General features: G+C 46.9%; 1 protein-coding gene across 1 annotated transcript; it reads right to left on the minus strand.

Moving 5' to 3' along the window:
- Positions 1–6,689: 6,689 nt before the first annotated feature.
- Positions 6,690–10,878, minus strand: tomm5 (translocase of outer mitochondrial membrane 5 homolog (yeast)). The gene is made up of 2 exons (XM_067982242.1): positions 10,699–10,878; positions 6,690–7,467 (listed from the first exon to the last, which is right to left on the minus strand). Exons 1-2 carry the CDS (start codon positions 10,817–10,819, stop codon positions 7,433–7,435), a joined length of 156 nt encoding a protein of 51 aa, XP_067838343.1. The 5' UTR covers positions 10,820–10,878; the 3' UTR covers positions 6,690–7,432.
- Between the last annotated feature and the right edge of the window lie 9,499 nt (positions 10,879–20,377).

Below are 20,377 nucleotides of genomic sequence, written 5' to 3' on the forward strand. Positions count from 1 at the left end.
TGGAGTATCGTGCACAGTTCTGGTCTCCATATTATAGAAAGGAGGTAGAGGCAGTGGAGAGGTTGCAAAAAAGATTCACAAGGATGGTACCAGAACTGAAAGGATATCCTTATCAGAAAAGCCTGAACAGGTTGGGGCTCTTTTCTCTAGAAAAGAGAAGGCTGAGGGGTGACCTGATAGAGGTCTTTAAGATAATGATCGGATTTGATAGGGTAGATGTAGTGAAAATATTTCCACTTGTGGGGAAGTCCAAAACTAGAGGTCATAAATATAAAATAGTCACTAATAAATCCAATAGGGAATTCAGGGGAAACTTTTTTACCCAAAGAGTGGGAAGAATGTGGAACGTGCTACACAAGGAGTAGTTGAGGCAAGTAGCATAGATGTATTTAAGGGGAAGCTAGATGAGCACATGGGGAAGAAAGGAATAGAAGGGTATCCTGATAGGGTTAGATGAAATAGGAAGGGAGGAGCATAACGCTGGCATAGACCAGTTGGGCCGAATGGCCTCTTTCTGTGCTGTAGTTTCGATGTAACTCGATGTATGTAACACCTTTCAGATCCTCAGGACATCTAAAAGAACTTTACAGCCAATTAATTACTTTTGCGGGCAAAAACGACAGCCAATTTTGCACAGCAAGATCCCACAAACAGCAATGAGATAAAGGACCAGTTAATCTGTTTTGGTGATTTTGGTTGAGGGATAAACATTGGTCATGACATCGGAGAACTCCCCTGTTCTACTTCCAATAGTGCCACGCGGTGCCCAGCAACTCTGGACAGCCATGATATACGAGGTGAAGAGTACTGCGTATAACGCAGGCTGAAGCATCAGGAAATTGGAAGCATGCTGAAATTACATCATCCAGCTGTCATTGCAATATCACTCTGAGCCTACTACCTGCTTCAGGTGAAAGTCTGCTGCCATCAATTGTTTCAGATCTGCAAACACATGTGAAACTTGGGGGAGATCCGGTGAATTGGATACCTGCTAAACTTTCTGCTCCATGTGCTTCATAGACTGGCATACACGGGTGAAAGAAAAATCGACCCCTTTGCGTTTGGAGACTACTGAAGATAAAGATACTTTAATGAATGTTGTTCCTTGTTTGGAATGTTAATGCAGGTAGTTTGACAGATGGAATTGTAATTTCTAGTTGCGACCACATGTGAAGCCCAGTCCTGGGAATGTGCGAAGGAGGCCAACAATTTCAGTTCATTACCACTTTGTCTTCCAAGGTGAAAAACTGTCAACATTTTTACTAAATCAATACTGATTTTCTATCTATCTCTTTCTATCTATCTACCTATCATTGTCTATCTATCGCTCTGGGGGCGTTTTTAACCATACTTGCCCAGCGGAAACAGGTCTGGTGAGGCCAGTTAAAATGCCCCCGAGTTATTTACCTGTCCTGGAACCGCCAGGATCCCACAGTTTGCGATTTTCACCTGCTCTCCTGAGCAGGCACCAAAGCCAATGGGGTCCTTCTTTACATATGCATGTCGGGTCCCGACCTCAATATTAACTCAGGCCTGATCTATCTATCTATCTATCTATCTGTCTGTCTATCTGCCTATCTTTCTTCACATATTATCTGTCCGCAGCAGAGAAAGATCAAGCATCACCACTTTTCTCTTGGCTGAAATAGCAAATAGCAGCATAAGTTGGTCTGGTGCTGGCCCTTGATACGGGTGCTTTGTTTCTGATATATTTTTTAAAATTCATTCTCGAGGTGTGGGCGTCGCTAGCAAGGCCAGCATTTATTGCCCATCCCTAGTTGCCCTAGATAAGGTGGTGGTGGGCCTTCTCCTTGAACCACTGCAGTCCATGTGGTGAAGGTGCTCCCATGGTGCTGTTAGATAGGGAGTTCCAGGATTTTGACCTAGTAACGAAGAAGGAACAGCGATATATGTCCAAGGCAGGATGGCGTGTGACTTGGAGGGGAACCTGGAGGTGATGGTGTTCTCATGCACTTGCTGCCCTTGTCCTTCTAGGTTGTGGAGATCATGGATTTGGAATGTGCTTCCCCTTGGTACTGGTGCTTTGGTTCTGATGTGTGATGTTTAACCTACTCTACATCTCCTAAGTGAGTCCATTATGGAAAAAGTGCACTGGTTGACTGCATGGTTTCACTGAAAGAGTTTGAAGGGACTCTGGTGGCCCTGGTCCCTCCTCGGCTATGCATGGTGATGGTCCTGCATGCCTGTTTAGCTGCAATTCTGAATTAGATATAAATGTAAGTGAAAATCTCTTAAATGTTATGCTCCATTTATATTCCATTATTATTATATGGCAGTAACAATCAGAAGTGGGAACACTGATATACATCCCCTCCCTATCTTGGTGTCACTGATGTCAATTTCAGCATTTCCACTGGCTTTGGCTAAGACTGACCCTGGGATCTTTCTGGTCAGCACCGCTGGGGAGTTGCTGTGTAAATGAAGTTTGTTATTGAGTGTAATGTCTCAAAGCAGGATGCGTGGTCCTCTATTTAATTAGTTATCTGTTGTGGGAGGTCAGTAAAGACTCTTGTCATATGTGTATTCATTGTTGTATGGTACAGTACAGAAGAAAGCCATTTGGCCCATCGTGCCAGTGCTGGCTCTTTGAAAGAACTATCCAATTAGTCCCACTTCCCTGCTCTTTCCCCATAGCCCTGTAAATTTGTTTCCTTCAAGTATTTATGCTATTCCCTTTTGAAAATTACTATTGAATCTGCTTCCATCACCCTTTCAGGCAGTGCATTCCAGATCATCACAACTCGCTGCATAAAAAAATGTTTCCTCATGTTGCCACTGGTTCTTTTGCCAATCACCTTAAATCTGTGTCCTCTGGTTACTGACCCTTCTGCCACTGGAAACAGTTTTTTCTTATTTACTCTTATCAAATCTCCTTTTAACCTCTGCTCTAAGGGGAACAATATCAGCTTCTCTAGTCTCTCCACATAACTGAAGTCCCTCATCCCTGGTACCATTCTAGTAAATCGCTTCTGCATCGTAAGGCCTTGACATCCTTCCCTAAGTGTGGTGCCCAGAATTGGACACAATACTCCAGCTGAGGTCTAACCAGTGTTTTATAAAGATTTAGCATTACTTCCTTGCTTTTGTACTCTATTCCTTTATTAATGTGTATAGGGTCCTGCTCTCAAAATCTGGATTTATTCCACTTAATCATTCTGAATCTAGAGTCTACAGCACAGAATCAGGCCGTTCAGCCCAACTGGTCTATGCCAGTGTTTATATGCCACACGAGCCTCCTCCCACTCTAATTATCTCTTCCCCCCCCCCCCCCCACCGGTATCCCTCCATTCCCTTCTCCCTCAAGTTTGCATCAAGCCTCCCCTTAAATGCATCAACTCTACCTGCTTCAACCACTCCATGTGGCAGTGCGTTCCATTCTCACCACTCTCTGTGTAAAGAAATTCCTCCTAAACTCTTTATTTGATCTGTTAGTGGAAACTTGTGATTCTAGAGTCTCTGGCAATGCATTTTTGTTAGAGGGTGCTCAGGGAAATTCACCTCTCCTCTTCTGCAGAAAGTGGAATAAGATTGAGCAAAAAGTGCTTAAAAAAATTAAGATCAGCATCCTGAGGACTCCCAAGGCAAAGGTTGTATGTAGTACAGTACAAAGCAGGAAAGTTCCAGGATCAGTCCCTAGTCTATGATGACTTAGCTGATTTCAGCCAGTTGGTGTCAGCATCCCTGAGCTAAAAGAAAAATGGTCAAATTGCCTGCCCCTGATCGCTATCTGGTTACCCCTGCTGTATGTGTATTTTAACAGCAGGTGAACATTGGGCTCAGCTTTAATGGACCCCCCTTGCCAATTATCCCATCAGAATCCCAGTTCATACATGAAGAATGGTTACTTACTGAGGTAGAGTAGGGTATTGTTGCCTGTGGATCCATGCCCCAGTTTGAGTTATTACTTGCTGAAGAAATTGAGGGGCAAGCAAAGAGAACTGGGAGAATGAAAAAGAATCACTTAGGTGCTTAGTTCAACGCAAATACATAGTGCCGCAATTGCCTGGATCGCACTTATGCAGAAATTACACCTGAGATTTATGTCCATTTTGCTGATGGGAATTTGTGCCAAAATTTTCTGTGGTGCTTATTTACCTATGCCGTAATGTAAAAACCGGCGTAAAACAAATGCAGCACCACCAACAGGATTAACAGTGAATAGGCTGCTGTCTTCTGCCACGGTACCTCACTTTCAGAATCTCTTGCCTCCGCTGCTCCTCTTCCATTATTATGCAGAACAGGGGTATTCCCATTTGGAAGCCCATTCCAGCTCCTTATTCCTTCTGAATGTGTGCTAGTGTGTTGGGGGGGGTCCGAAAAATGTTGGGTGCCCTGAGACTAACAGCACTTTGGTTAAGTATAGTGTAGATCTCAGAAACAAAAATATTGAACTCAGTATCTCAGTTGTGCCAGTATCAGGTAACTTCTTGCCACACCTAATTTTTTGGGCATAAATCTATGCCAGTGCATTATCTGAATAAATCCAGGGGGCAGAGCTATGTCAATGAGCGGCTGGGGGCTTCGGTGGCAGTATATTGCAAGTGGTGCAAATGACGGAGGAAATTTGCGTGTAGCAAATGTTTATTACTGCTGCTGTACCTTGATGAAGGAATGTTTCATAGTTCAACGAAAGTTTTGCAAACAGTTTACTTTGCTCCCAGGCAGGGGCTAAACCATTCAATTCAAATAGGAACGTCTTTTAGACATTTGAATGGCAGTTCCTTTTTGAATTTGTGATATATTTTTAATTTACTTGGTTCCGGTCAATCTTCAAAGGATTTTGAAAGTGAGGAGTCCGATCAATCCTTCTGAAGTCATCAAAAAGAGGGGCTGGAGATGCTATAGAAAGGTAGCTGCAAAGCTCCCTTTAGGGTTATGGTCAGGGACCTTGTTTCGGGTCCAGTTTTACATTGAGTTTTAGCACAAGAGAACTGACAGTTATTTCTTATTCTGAAGAGGAATGGTTAAGTCCATATATTACTGTAAATCAGTTTGTCCTTGCTGCAGGAGGGCACATATAATCTGTATAATCGAATAGTGGGTCGATTCGACCCCCGAGCTCCCTACAACGACCTAGACATTGGCCAAGTAAAGGCACACTCCAGGTTGTAGGAAGCAAATTCTTTGGCACTGAAGTCGGGGGCGTCGGGGGGGAAGGTGGATACTTGAAGCAAAGGTCCAAAAACATCATTAATCAGGATAGCTGTTTCACAAATTTCAAGCCGATGGTCGTTGGGACCACAAACTGAAACTGATGGTTGTTGGGACCACAAACTGAGTTCAGAAACTTCTACCGAGATGCCAACAGGCTAAGATCTAATAGGTTCTCCGTTAACCTGGGACACAGGTGAATAGCTACCTCTGCATGTCAGCTTCTGCATTCATTGCCTAGAATACGATGTTACACCGTCCAGGAAGAGTATGAGGCTAGAGAAACTTGGTGAAGTATTAAGCATGAAGTACTATGCACTTTTTGGTGTGCTTAAATTAACTGGGCATTTAATGTTTATTCTCAGAATGTGGGCATCACTAGCAATTCCAGTATTCATTGCCGGTCCCTAGTTGCCCTTGAGAAGGTGGTGGTGGGTCTTCTTCTTGAACCGCTGCAGTGTAGCAGTTTTGATATAACTGAGTGGCTTGCTTGGCCACTTCAGAGGGCAGTTGAGAGTCAACCACGTTGGTGTGGGACTGGAGTCACATATAGCCCAGACCAGGTAAGGGCAGCAGATTTTTTTTCAGTTAGGTTTTTACGACAATCTGACAAGCTTCATGGTCACTTTTACTGATACCAGCTTTTTATTTCCAAATTTAAAAAAACTGAATTCAAATTCTTAAACTGCCATGGTGGAATCTGAACTTACGTTCTCTGGATTATTAGTCCAGTAACACCACCACTACCCTACTGTACCCACAATTTGAACATGCCACCTGTTTTTATATTTGGTGATGACCCCCCTTCAGAATGGCACTTGTAGTTGGTGGCATTTTCACCCATTGACACTCTACTAGTCTAGGATGAAGCAGAATATATTCCAACTCAGCCTCCGCTGTGCTGGCAGGGACCCCTTTGTGGGTCAGCCCCTGGCCATATCTGCCGCGCACAGGTCCAGGATGTGATCGATGGGGAGGGTCTCGCTGTCTACTCCCCCATGTATTGATCACCTGGATGTGCCCAGGCACTCATGGAATACGATCGTGCTGTGTCTACCAGTTCACTCAAAGCTTTCCTGACCAACGAGTGCCACAAGTCATTAGCTTTTTAACGGGCAGAACGCACCATTTGATCACTTACCAGCCCACTTTGAATTTGATCAGGCCAGCTGGTTTTTACTGATGGTTCTTTCCCTTGTAGGAATAACAATACCACCCTACTGGCTTAAGCAGAACATAATCCAACTTTCACAGTCAACTCAGTTAAGAAAAAAGTAAAATGGCCAACAGAAGCCTCAGATGTCCATTACACAAAATCCCACCAGCTTTCACAGATATTTAGGGAGGGGAAGGAACTGAAAGCAAAGTCAAAATATAGCATACATTGGCTTACAATTTAGATATATTAAAAAAGAGCAAAGCAGATAGCTGAAATTGTAAAGGAAAATGTGACGCATTTATGCAAAAAACATTTTAAAATCAGGTGTGACTTTTAAATCAGTGCAATTAACACAAGATTTCAGGGTAATCTTTAATCAGCCCAGATGAAAAATTGAAATCAAAATTGATTTAAAATAGATAATCCAATATGAGAATGTATTTAAATCTTTCTTGTGCAAAACCAATTATTAAAGCAAAATCATATAGTGAGAAAACTTCAATTAAACCCATATCACAGACAGGAAAGTATCAGTGCTCCACACCATTTCTAACATTGCACCATTCATGACTGACGGCATGAGAAGTATCTCCATTATCTTTTGGAGTCATGTACACCTTCTAGATTCAGAAGATTGGTTTTGCATCACTGAAGCACTGTTGTCAAATACTGCAATTGCTGCAGCGATTCCCCAAAAAGGAGGAAACTCAGCTGGAACATGGATCAGATTCATAAGCAGAGCAGACACCAAGTTTTGTAAACACAGGTTTGTTTGCACACTGACGTCCTTTACCCTATCAGCACACAACTAGGTATCAATGGTGTAAAATAATTACAAAAAAACTCCTTGCATGAAATAAAATGGGGAATGGTCAAGGGGAGAGAAGCATTACTCAAAATTAATCCAGTTGCACAGGCAGAACAGTTTAAAACATGATGAGGATTGACAGTTTGTCCCATAGTTGAGTCTAAAAGATCCACTCGTTAGCAGCAGTAGCATCCCCGATTGTCCATGTTCATTTTGTCACTCTGTACAAACTGAAGATCAACTATGACTTGACCGCTGTCCGGTACCATGCAAGTCCCTGTCGGCAGCAAAGTTCAGATACTATCCAGTTTCTTTAGGATAAAGGGAGCTGGAAAAGAATTAGAATGATTTAGTATAAGTTTCAGACTAAAACTGTTTGAAAAGGCCAGTATAACATGTACTAGAGGCAATTATGGCGAGAAGGTGGGTCGGTTAAGTTCAGATAAATTAAAAACAGACTTGCTAGGCCCAGTGACTTTTTCTTGTTCTTACATGAAAATAAATATCATAAAAACATCAAAAATTTGGAGGTGATGTGTCAAGGGCTGAGATAACTCAATGAGCTGTGAATCTCTGTTAGAAGATTTAATTTGCAACATTATGCAAGTGAAAACTTTGAGGCTGATCACTTTTTACACACAATACGACAGGACATCTGGTGTTTAATATTAGAAAAACGCTGATTCATGCGCTGTGCTGAGTGGTAAGAGGACAGTTCCTGGCTCCTATTGGTGAGAATCTCAATGAGCAACCTATCAACCCTTTCAGGACCATAGGAAAGAAAAAGAAACCCCAAAACATTAAATAAACTCCACCCCCACCTTTCCAGGGGACCTAAGTAAAGAATCTCTCCAGCCCCAGCGTAATTTCCAATACAGATCTCCAGATCCTTCCCAGTAAGATTCCCCCCCAATCTATCGCAATATAGAATTGCACCCACACTCTATTCCGGTAGTCTCCCCATCCCCGATCTGCCCTAATGTAGAATCTTCACTTGATCTATCCCAGTACATACTCCCCCCGATCTATCCGAGTAGACCCCCCAAATCTATCCCAGTACAGACTCCACTCCCATCTATCCCAGTACATAGTTCCCACCCCTCCCATCTATCCCAGTACATAGTTCCCACCCCTCCCATCCATCCCAGTACATAGTTCCCACCCCTCCCATCTATCCCAGTACATAGTTCCCACCCCTCCCATCTATCCCAGTACATAGTTCCCCCTCCCATCTATCCCAGTACATAGTTCCCACCCCTCCCATCTATCCCAGTACATAGTTCCCACCCCTCCCATCTATCCCAGTACATAGTTCCCCCCTCCCATCTATCCCAGTACATAGTTCCCACCCCTCCCATCTATCCCAGTACATAGTTCCCACCCCTCCCATCTATCCCAGTACACAGTTCCCACCCCTCCCATCTATCCCAGTACATAGTTCCCACCCCTCCCATCTATCCCAGTACACAGTTCCCACCCCTCCCATCTATCCCAGTACATAGTTCCCCCCTCCCATCTATCCCAGTACATAGTTCCCCCTCCCATCTATCCCAGTACATAGTTCCCACCCCTCCCATCTATCCCAGTACATAGTTCCCCCCTCCCATCTATCCCAGTACATAGTTCCCACCCCTCCCATCTATCCCAGTACACAGTTCCCACCCCTCCCATCTATCCCAGTACACAGTTCCCCCCCTCCCATCTATCCCAGTACACAGTTCCCCCCCTCCCATCTATCCCAGTACATAGTTCCCACCCCTCCCATCTATCCCAGTACATAGTTCCCACCCCTCCCATCTATCCCAGTACATAGTTCCCCCCTCCCATCTATCCCAGTACATAGTTCCCACCCCTCCCATCTATCCCAGTACACAGTTCCCACCCCTCCCATCTATCCCAGTACACAGTTCCCCCCCTCCCATCTATCCCAGTACACAGTTCCCCCCCTCCCATCTATCCCAGTACAGTCTCCATCCCCCCCGATCTATCCCAGTACACAGTCTCCACCCCCCCGATCTATCCCAGTACACAGTCTCCACTCCCCCCCCCGATCTATCCCAGTACACAGTCTCCAACCCCCCCGATCTATCCCAGTACACAGTCCTCCCCCCCCCGATCTATCCCAGTACACAGTCCTCCCCCCCGATCTATCCCAGTACACAGTCCTCCCGCCCCGATCTATCCCAGTACACAGTCCTCCCCCCCCGATCTATCCCAGCACACAGTCTCCACCCCCCCCCCCCCGATCTATCCCAGTACACAGTCTCCACCCCCCCGATCTATCCCAGTACACAGTCTCCACCCCCCCCCCGATCTATCCCAGTACACAGTCCCCCCCCCCCGATCTATCCCAGTACACAGTCCCCCCCCCCCCCGATCTATCCCAGTACACAGTCTCCACCCCCCCCCCGATCTATCCCAGCACACAGTCTCCACCCCCCCCCCCATCTATCCCAGTACACAGTCTCCACCCCCCCCCCCCGATCTATCCCAGTACACAGTCTCCACCCCCCCCCCTGATCTATCCCAGTACACAGTCCCCCCCCCCCCGATCTATCCCAGTACACAGTCCTCCCCCCCGATCTATCCCAGTACACAGTCCCCCCCCCCCGATCTATCCCAGTACACAGTCTCCACACCCCCCGATCTATCCCAGTACACAGTCCTCCCCCCCCCGATCTATCCCAGTACACAGTCCTCCCCCCCCCGATCTATCCCAGTACACAGTCTCCACCCCCCCCGATCTATCCCAGTACACAGTCTCCACCCCCCCCGATCTATCCCAGTACACAGTCCCCCCCCCCCCCGATCTATCCCAGTACACAGTCCCCCCCCCCCCCCCCGATCTATCCCAGTACACAGTCCCCCCCCGATCTATCCCAGTACACAGTCCTCCCCCCCGATCTATCCCAGTACACAGTCTCCACCCCCCCCGATCTATCCCAGTACACAGTCCTCCCCCCCGATCTATCCCAGTACACAGTCCCCCCCCCCCCCGATCTATCCCAGTACACAGTCCCCCCCCCCCCCGATCTATCCCAGTACACAGTCCCCCCCCCCCGATCTATCCCAGTACACAGTCCCCCCCCCCCCCCGATCTATCCCAGTACACAGTCCCCTCCCCCCCGATCTATCCCAGTACACAGTCCTCCCCCCCCGATCTATCCCAGTACACAGTCCTCCCCCCCCGATCTATCCCAGTACACAGTCCTCCCCCCCCGATCTATCCCAGTACACAGTCCTCCCCCCCCTGATCTATCCCAGTACACAGTCCCCCCCCCCGATCTATCCCAGTACACAGTCCCCGGGGATGGTTTACTCCGCGGGCCAGGCCACGTGCGATACCCGGAACCCCACCGCGGGTCTCCAAGTTCAAGTCTTGAGTTTGCGGCCGCGCCCTCGGTACCGGCACGGGGCACCGCCTGGGCCCAAACCCGCGGGGCGGGGAGTCGAAGGGACGGGGGTGGGGGACTCCGGCCACCGCTGGTGAATGAACGTGCAGGTGGCCTGGGCCTCGGTCACTGGCTCCAAACCCTTCCCCCTTCCCCCGGTCACTCACTCGCCCGCAGGATGGCCACGTAGATGAGGAAGTAGCGGACGGACCGCAGTACATCCGCTCTCATCTTCCTGCGCAGCTCCTCCGGGTCCATCTTCGGCCCCAGCGCCTCCATCCTGAACATGGCCCCACGCCTCTGTCACCAGGCGACCTTCTCCTGACCCCTGAACCCGCCCAGCTCCGCCCCACGTGACCACCTCGCGCCAGCGAACCAATCAGCGGACCTCCCCGTGGCGTCAATGACGCCAGCGAATGTCAACCAATAGAGGCTGCAGGCGCGGCCATGCCCCGCCCCCTGCCTGGGACATGTGACCAGCATTCGGGCGCGTGGGGGTGGGCGGGATACAGTTGCATTTCATTCATAACAATCACCACAGGTCCATACATATAGTTTGTAGTAAACAGAATCTGCAGCACAGTCACCGGCCATTCGGCCCAAGTGCTCTATGCCGGTGTCTAAACACCACATGAGTCTCCTCCCACTGGATGTAAAAGATCCAGTGGCACTCTTCAAAGAAGAGCAGGGGAGTTCTTTCTCTCTTAACCAATATCACTAAAACAGATTGGACATTTTCTCATTGCTGTTTGTGGGACCTTATGGACTGTAAATTGGCTGTCATGTTTCCTGCATTACAATAGTGACTACACTTCAAAAGTGCTTTGGGATGTCCTGAGGTGGTGAAAGGTGCTATATTAATGCAAGTTCTTACTTTTTAATTACCTCTTCCCACCCTGCTGCTGTATCCCACTATTCCCTTCTCCCTCATATATGAATCAAGCCTCCCCTTAAATACATCAATGCTATATCTATCAACCAGTGTTGCCAACCCTCACAGATTGTCTGGAAGTCTCCTGGAATGGAAGATGACTCTCCTGGGTACTCCTGCTAGCAACCCAGGAGAAAAGTAAAGGTTCGCGCCTGTATTTTGTCCCTGCGTACTTCCGATCCATACTCCCACCACTACCAACGTACAAAATTGACGGGCAGGAAAAGACCAGCTGGTCCATCAATTTTGCCCTATACCATGATAGCTGGAGCATCGTAACTAAACACTGTTTCCCTCCCCACTTCCCCGCCCCCCCCAATCCAACAGCCATATAATTTCTTGGGAGAGGCAAGAAACAGAAAAACCCAGGGCCAATAAGGGAAAAAATACATTGGAAAATTCCTCTCCAACCCCTCAGGCAATTGAAACCAGTCATGGGGATCACATGGACCAAGTGTTATCTATAAAGATACTTACTTTCTATATTATGCGATCTTTACCCCAGTCGAGAATTGGTCCAGCTCCCTCTTGAAGGCATACAGAGAGTATGCAAAATGTTAATAAGAGAATAGAACTGATCACAGAAGTTTATTTACGAACTCAATATGGTTGTACTGCAATCCTGTATGTGCTACTTTTACACAAATGTTAATGTGGTGTAGCAAATGCATTATGCATTTGTACATGAACATTCGTCGATTGGGATCTCTGTGAGTTTCTGATGAGATGGGTTTGCAGGATGGCTCAGATGCCATTGAGGAAGGAGTAGTGCCAGTGTAAAGAGCATCCTCTTAGTGAAGTGATGGCCCGAGGAGGGAGGTGTTGCGATCGCTGGGGTGCTGTTTGAGTTTCAGGTTGAATTCCTGTAATGCGTCCGCTGCATTCTGTTTGCATGTCAAGGTTGCACATAACCACCAGGAGAAGGCCACAACATGCGGGGTCCTTGCTACCATGAAGATCTCTGAACAGATCTTTTATGAACTCCTTTACAAATTCTTTCAGTGGAAATTTATCCTCCCCCACTTCCACATCCCAGCATTCGCCCCTTCCAACAGCATAATCTTTCACTCACTAAAACACAGCTCATTGTTTAGATGTTAGCAGTGGTTCACTGGTAACACTCTTGCCTCTGAGTCATGAAGGTTGTGGGTTCAAGTCCTACTCCAGAAACTAAGAGCCCAAAATTTAGGATGGCACTCTAGTGTAATACTGAGTGAGTGCAGCACTGTCAGAGGTGCTGTCTTTTGGATGAAATGTTAAACCGAGGCCTCATCTGCCCTCTCAGGTTGATGTTAAATATCCCATGGTGCTATTTGAAGAAGAGCAGGGGAGTTGCCCTGGTCAAAATTTATCCCTCAATCAACATCACTAAAAAGATTATCTGGTCATTATCACATTGCTGTTTGTGGGACCTTGCTGCGTGCAAATTGGCTGCCGGGTTTCTTACATTACAACAGTGGCTACACTTCAAAACTACTTCATTGGATGCAAGTCCTTCTTTTTACAAGTAAAGACATGGGATATCTGTTGGCATTACATAAGAATGTGCCTAGCTAATCACCTGTTAAGTCAAAATGCTCTGGTATGCCATAAACAATGATAGGAACAAAGGAACAGGAGCAGACCATTCAGCCCCTCGATCCTGAACAGCCATTTAATTAGATCATGGCATCAACTCCATTTACACGCTTTAGCTCCATATCTCTTTTTACCTTTACCCAACATAAATCTATTGATCTCAGTCTTGAAAGCTCAAATAGTTCCAGTATCTACAGCCTTTTGGGAGAGAGAGTTCCAGATTTCTATCACCCTTTGTGTGAAAAGGTGATTTCCCTCCTAAATGGCCTGGCTCTAATTTTAACATTATGTCCCCTTGTTCTTGAGTCCCCACCAGAGGAAATAGTTTCTCTGTATCCACCCTCCTGAATCCTTTTACATTTTAAACACCTTGATCAGATCACCCCTCAATCTTCTATATTTAAGGGAATACAAGACAAGTTAATCAACCTGTCCTCATAATTTAACCCTCTAAGCTCCGATATCTGTGCTGCACTCCCTCCAAGGCCAATATATCCTTCCTGAGGTGCGGTGCCCAAAACTGAAAGCAGTACTGCAGATGGAGACTGACCAAGGCTCTATACAACTGAAGTATAATTTCCTCCCTTTTATAATCTAACCCCCTTGAGATAAAAGCCAACATTCCATTAGCCTTTTTGTACCTGTCTACAAGCTTTAAATAATTTGTGAACTTGGACTCCCAAATCTCTCTGCTCCTCTACAGTTGCTAGTTTCTCACCATTTAGAAAATACTCCGATTTATCTTTTTTAAGTCCAAAGTAGATGACCTCACACTGTCATAGTTTTGCCCACTCACTTAATCTATCAATATCCCCTTGCAACTTCCTGCTCCCACCTGCATTACTTACTGTGCCTCTTAACACCGTGTCATCTGCAAACTTGGATATACAACTTTCTATTCCTTCATCTAAGTCATTAATAAATGTGGTGAAAAGTTGAGAACCCAAAACAAATCCCTGGGGAACACCACTTGTCACACCCTGTCAATCTTGGAACCTACTGTTTATCCCCGCTCTGTCACCTACCTTCCCTGCTCTGTCTCCTACCTCCCAACCAATTTCCATCCCAAATCAAAAGGCTACCTCCAATTCTGTGCACTTTCATTTTTGTCAATAATCTTTCGTGTGGAACTCTATCGAATGCCTTCTGGAAGTCCATATAGGTAACATGCAAAGACATTTCCTTTTCTATTTTACTAGTGACCTCAAAAAATTCAACTAGATTAGTCAGACGTAACTTACCTTTTAAAAAAGGAAGAAAGATATTTCTTCTTTTTGCTTGATGTTGTATTAAAAAAAATCCTGTTATTTTTAGCTAATCGCAAAAATAGTTTCTCTGGGAATGTTTATTCTCAGTAATTTTCCGTGGATACACAGGGTGTAATTGCTCTGTAATCCTGAAATTAATGGTTGGGTCAGTCATAGGTCACACTTTTTTTTAATTGTTCTGCTTGTAGGTCAAGGCTGCACAGAACCATCAGGAGAAGACCACGATAGGCTGGGCCTTGCAACCATAAAGGTCCCTTATGAATTCCATTACAAATTCTTTCAGTGGAAATTTCCCCTCCCGCCCCCACTTCCAAGTCTAAATATTAAGTAAAAAGAGGCTGAGGTGAAGCAGATCGCTCTTTGGTGGAAGAGTTATGTAGATTGAGAAGTATTTGTTTATTTTCTTGTGTGGGCCTAAACCAGCCGGTATTAAGTCAACAATTTGTTTTATTTTCTTGAAATTTAAGGGTTGCTTTTAACTTTCAATGTTGGTGGAAAACAGGCAGAAGCAGATCGGCCAACTGTTATACAACCGCCGATCAACTAGTGCCCGTTACACACCCCACCCAATCTACTACTGCCTGTAATACTCCCCACCCGATCAACTACCACCCATTACACAACCCACCCGATCGACAACTGCCCGTAATACTCCCAACCCGATCAACTACCGCCTGTTACACACCCCGCCCGATCGACAACTGCCCGTAATACTCCCAACCCGATCAACTACCGCCTGTTACATAACCCACCCAATCGACAACCGCCCGTAATACTCCCCACCCGATCAACTACCGCCTGTTACACACCCCGCCCAATCGACAACTGCCCGTAATACTCCCCACCCGATCAACTACCGCCTGTTACACACCCCGCCCAATCGACAACCGCCAGTAATACTCCCCACCCAATCAACTACCACCCATTACATAACCCACCCAATCGACAACCGCCCGTAATACTCCCCACCCGATCAACTACCACCCGTTATACAACCCGCCCAATCGACAACTGCCCGTAATACTCCCCACCCGATCAACTACCACCCGTTATACAACCCGCCTGATCGACAACCGCCTGTAATACTCCCCACCCGATCAACTACCACCCGTTATACAACCCGCCCAATCGACAACCGCCTGTAATACTCCCCACCCGATCAACTACCGCCCGTTATACAACCCGCCCAATCGACAACCGCCTGTAATACTCCCCACCCAATCAACTACCGCCCGTTATACAACCCGCCTGATCGACAACTGCCTGTAATACTCCCCACCCGATCAACTACCGCCCGTTATACAACCCGCCTGATCGACAACTGCCTGTAATACTCCCCACCCGATCAACTACCGCCCGTTATACAACCCACCCAATCGACAACCGCCCGTAATACTCCCCACCCGAACAACTACCGCCCGTTATACAACCCGCCCAATCGACAACCGCCTGTAATACTCCCCACCCGATCAACTACCGCCCGTTATACAACCCGCCCAATCGACAACCGCCTGTAATACTCCCCACCCGATCAACTACCGCCCGTTATACAACCCGCCTGATCGACAACTGCCTGTAATACTCCCCACCCGATCAACTACCGCCCGTTATACAACCCGCCTGATCGACAACCGCCTGTAATACTCCCCACTCGATCAACTACCACCCGTTATACACCATGCCTCATCGACAACTGCCTGTAATACTCCCCGCCTGATCGGCTACCGCCCGTAATACTCCCCGCCCGATGGGCTATCGCCCGTTACACACCCCGCCTGATTGACATCCGTCCGTAATACTCCCCGCCTGATCAGTTACCGTCTGTAATACTCCCCTGCCGGATCGGCTACCGCCTGTAATAATCCCCACCCGATCGGCTATCGCCCGTTACACACCCCGCCTGATTGACATCCGCCTGTAATATTCCCCGCCCAATCAGCTATCGCCCGTTACACACCCCGCCTGATTGACATCCGCTTGTAATACTCCCCGCCCAATCAGCTACCGCCCGTTATACACCGCGCCTGATTGACATCCGCCCGTAATATTCCCCACCTGATCAGCTACCGTCTGTTACACACCCCGCCCGATTAGCTTCTGCCTGTTACACACCCCTGTCGATTACTGCCTGTTATAGACTGCAACCAATTGGTTACCACCCGTTATACACCCCACCCGATCGATTACTGCCCGTTATACACCCCACCCGATCGATTACTGCCTATTATATACCCCAACCGATCGATTACCGTCAGTTATACACCCCACCTGATCGACTACCGTCAGTTATACACCCCACCTGATCGATTACCACCAGTTATACACCCCACCCGATCGATTACCGTCAGTTATACACCCCACCTGATCGACTACTGTCAGTTATACACCCCACCTGATTGACTACCGTCAGTTATACACCCCACCTGATTGACTACTGTCAGTTATACACCCCACCTGATTGACTAGCGTCAGTTATACACCCCACCTGATCGACTACTGTCAGTTATACACCCCACCTGATCGACTACTGTCAGTTATACACCCCACCCGATCGATTACCGTCAGTTATACACCCCACCTGATCGACTACTGTCAGTTATACACCCCACCTGATTGACTACCGTCAGTTATACACCCCACCTGATTGACTACCGTCAGTTATACACCCCACCTGATCGACTACTGTCAGTTATACACCCCACCTGATCGACTACTGTCAGTTATACACCCCACCTGATCGACTACTGTCAGTTATACACCCCACCTGATTGACTACCGTCAATTATACACCCCACCCGATCGATTACCGCCCATTATACACTCCACCTGATCGATTACCGTCAGTTACACATCCCACCTGATCGATTACCGCCAATTATATACCCCACCTGATCGATTACCGTCAGTTACACACCCCACCTGATCGATTACCGCCCATTATATACCCCACCCGATCGATTACTGCTAGTTACACACCCCACCCGATCGATTACCGCCCATTATATACCCCACCCGATCGATTACCGCCCATTATACACTCCACCTGATCAATTACTGGCCATTATACACCCGACCCAATCGATTACCGCCCATTATATACCCCACCTGATCGATTACTGCCAGTTACACACCCCACCCGATCGATTACCGCCCATTATACACCCCACCCGATCTCAATCATCAGCAATGTGATGGAATGTGTCGTCAACAGTGCTATCAAGCGGCACTTATTCACCAATAACCTGCTTACTGATGCTCAGTTTGGGTTCCGCCAGGACCACTCGGCTCCAGGCCTCATTACAGCCTTGGTCCAAACATGGACAAAAGAGCAGAATTCCAGAGGCGAGGTGAGAGTGACTGCCCTTGATATTAAGGCAGCATTTGACCGAGTGTGGCACCAAAGAGCCTTAGTAAAATTGAAGTCAATGGGAATCAGGGGGAAAACTCTCCAGTGGCTGGAGTCATACCGAGCACAAAGGAAAATGGTAGTGGTTGTTGGAGGCCAATCATCTCAGCCCCAAGGCATTGCTGCAGGAGTTCCTCAGGGCAGTGTCCTAGGCCCAACCATCTTCAGCTGCTTCATCAATGAACTTCCCTCCATCATAAGGTCAGAAATGGGGATGTTCGCTGCTGATTGCACAGTGTTCAGTTCCATTCACAACCCCTCAGATAATTAAGCAGTCTGAGCCCACATGCAGCAAGACCTGGACAACATCCAGGCTTGGGCTCATAAGTGGCAAGTAACATTCGCGCCAGACAAGTGCCAGGCAATGACCATCTCCATCACGAAAGAGTCTAACCACCTCCCCTTGACATTCAACGGAATTACCATCGCCGAATCCCCCACCATCAACATCCTGGGGGTCACAATTGATCAGAAACTTAACTGGACCAGCCACATAAATACTGTGGCTACAAGAGCAGGTCAGAGGCTGGGTATTCTGTGGCGAGTGACTCACCTCCGGACTCCCCAAAGCCTTTCCACTATCTACAAGGTACAAGTCAGGAGTGTGATGGAATACTCTTCACTTGCCTGGATGAGTGCAGCTCCAACAACACTTAAGAAGCTCGACACCATCCAGGACAAAGCAGCCCACTTGATTGGCACTCCATCCACCACCCTAAACATTCAATCCCTTCACCACCGGTGCACTGTGGCTGCAGTGTGTACCATCCACAGGATGCACTGCAGCAACTCGCCAAGGCTTCTTCGACAGCACCTCCCAAACCCCGACCTCTACCACCTAGAAGGACAAGAGCAGCAGGCACATGGGAACAACACCACCTGCACGTTCCCCTCCAAGTCACACACCATCCTGACTTGGAAATATATCGCCATTCCTTCATTGTCGTTGGGTCAAAATCCTGGAACTCCCTTCCTGACAGCACTGTGGGTGAACCTTCACCACACGGACTGCAGCGGTTCAAGAAGGCGGCTCACCATCACCTTCTCAAGGGCAATTAGGGATGGGCAATAAATGCTGGCCTCGCCAGCGACGCCTACATCCCATGAGCGAATAAATAAAAAAATTACACACCCCACCCGATCGATTACCGCCAGTTATACACCCCATCCGATCAATTACCGTCTGTTATACACCCCACCTGATTGATTACTACCCATTATACACCCCACCTGATCGATTACCGCCAATTATACACCCCACCTGATCGATTACTACCAGTTATATACCCCACCTGATCGATTACTGCCAGTTATACACCCCACCCGATCGATTACTACCAGTTATATACCCCACCTGATCGATTACTGCCAGTTATACACCCCACCCGATCGATTTCCGTCAGTTATACACCCCACCCGATCGATTACCTCCAGTGTTCTGCTACCACCGAATGTTAAAATCAGCCTATTGTTTTGCATTTCTAACAAAGAGCAATGTCCACAGTTTGATGTTTGCAGATGCTGATGTAATGTTTTTAACATATTTGGTAAGTAGTATATACAAATATAAATGAAAGTAGACTTGCTCGCACAGAATGCAGTTTTGTGTCTAAAGTTTGAACACACATACTGGGGATGAACACTGAAGAATGTGAAGTCTGGAAACTGGTTAGCGAGGAAGAAAACAGAGAGTCGAGGTTAAGGGCAATTACTCAGAATGGAACTAGGTAGTCCTTCAGGGTTCTGGGGTCACTGCTGTTCACTGTATATCAATGATTTGGATACGGTCCTAGAAGGGGGAAAGGAACGGCCTCCAAAACTAGAGCTCCTTGGATAACTAAATATATAAAGATTAAAATGAAACAGAAAAAATAGGCTTATGATAAATGCCTGGTTCATAATTCAGTAAAGAACAAAGCTGAATACAAAATGTACAGAGGAGAGGAGAACTGGAAAAGGAAATAAGAGGGGCAAAGACAGTATATGAGAATGGATTAGTGGGTAACATAAAAGGGTCCCAAAAAGGAGATGATCTTGTAGAGGCAGACGACTTAGCTGAGGTACTAAATGAATACCTTGCATCTGTTTTCACTAAAGAAGAGAATGCTACCATTGTAGCAGTAAAGGAGGAGGTAGTAGAGAAATTGGATAGGGTAACAATAGGTGATGAGGAGGTACTTAAAAGGTTGGCAGCGCTCAAAAAGAAAAGTCACCTGGTTCAGATGGGATGCATCCTAGGTTGCTGGGGGAAGTAATGGTGGAAATTGTGGAGGCTCTGGCCACAATCTTCCAATCCTTCTTAGATATGGGAGTGGTACCAGAGGACTGGAGGATTGCAAATGTTACACCCTGTTCAAAAAAAGGGAGAGGGGTAAACCTGGCAACTACAGGCCAGTCAGCCTAAAGTCGGTGATGGGGAAACTTTTAGAGACAATAATCCAGTACAAAATGAATTGGCACTTTGAAAAATATGGGTTCATAAATGAAAGCCAGCACGGATTTGTTAAAGGCAAATTGTGTTTGACTAACTTTGATGTAGTAACAGAAAGGGTTGATGAGGGTGGTGTGATTGATATTGTGCATATGGACTTTCAAAAGGCGTTTGATAAAGTACCACTTAATATTCTTGTTAGCAAAATTGGCTAAAGCACAGAAAACAGGGA

This window comes from Heptranchias perlo, chromosome 4, assembly GCF_035084215.1.
Source record: "Heptranchias perlo isolate sHepPer1 chromosome 4, sHepPer1.hap1, whole genome shotgun sequence".
Lineage (NCBI taxonomy): Eukaryota > Metazoa > Chordata > Chondrichthyes > Hexanchiformes > Hexanchidae > Heptranchias > Heptranchias perlo.

What these genes read in the sequence shown, in the direction of transcription:
- tomm5 (XM_067982242.1), bottom strand. Translation starts at nt 10,819, where the DNA reads ATGTTCAGGATGGAGGCGCTGGGGCCGAAGATGGACCCGGAGGAGCTG. An exon ending in CGTGGCCATCCTGCGGGCGA is followed by an intron (nt 7,468 to 10,698) that starts GTGAGTGACCGG and finishes ATTCTTTTCCAG; the next exon opens with CTCCCTTTATCCTAAAGAAA.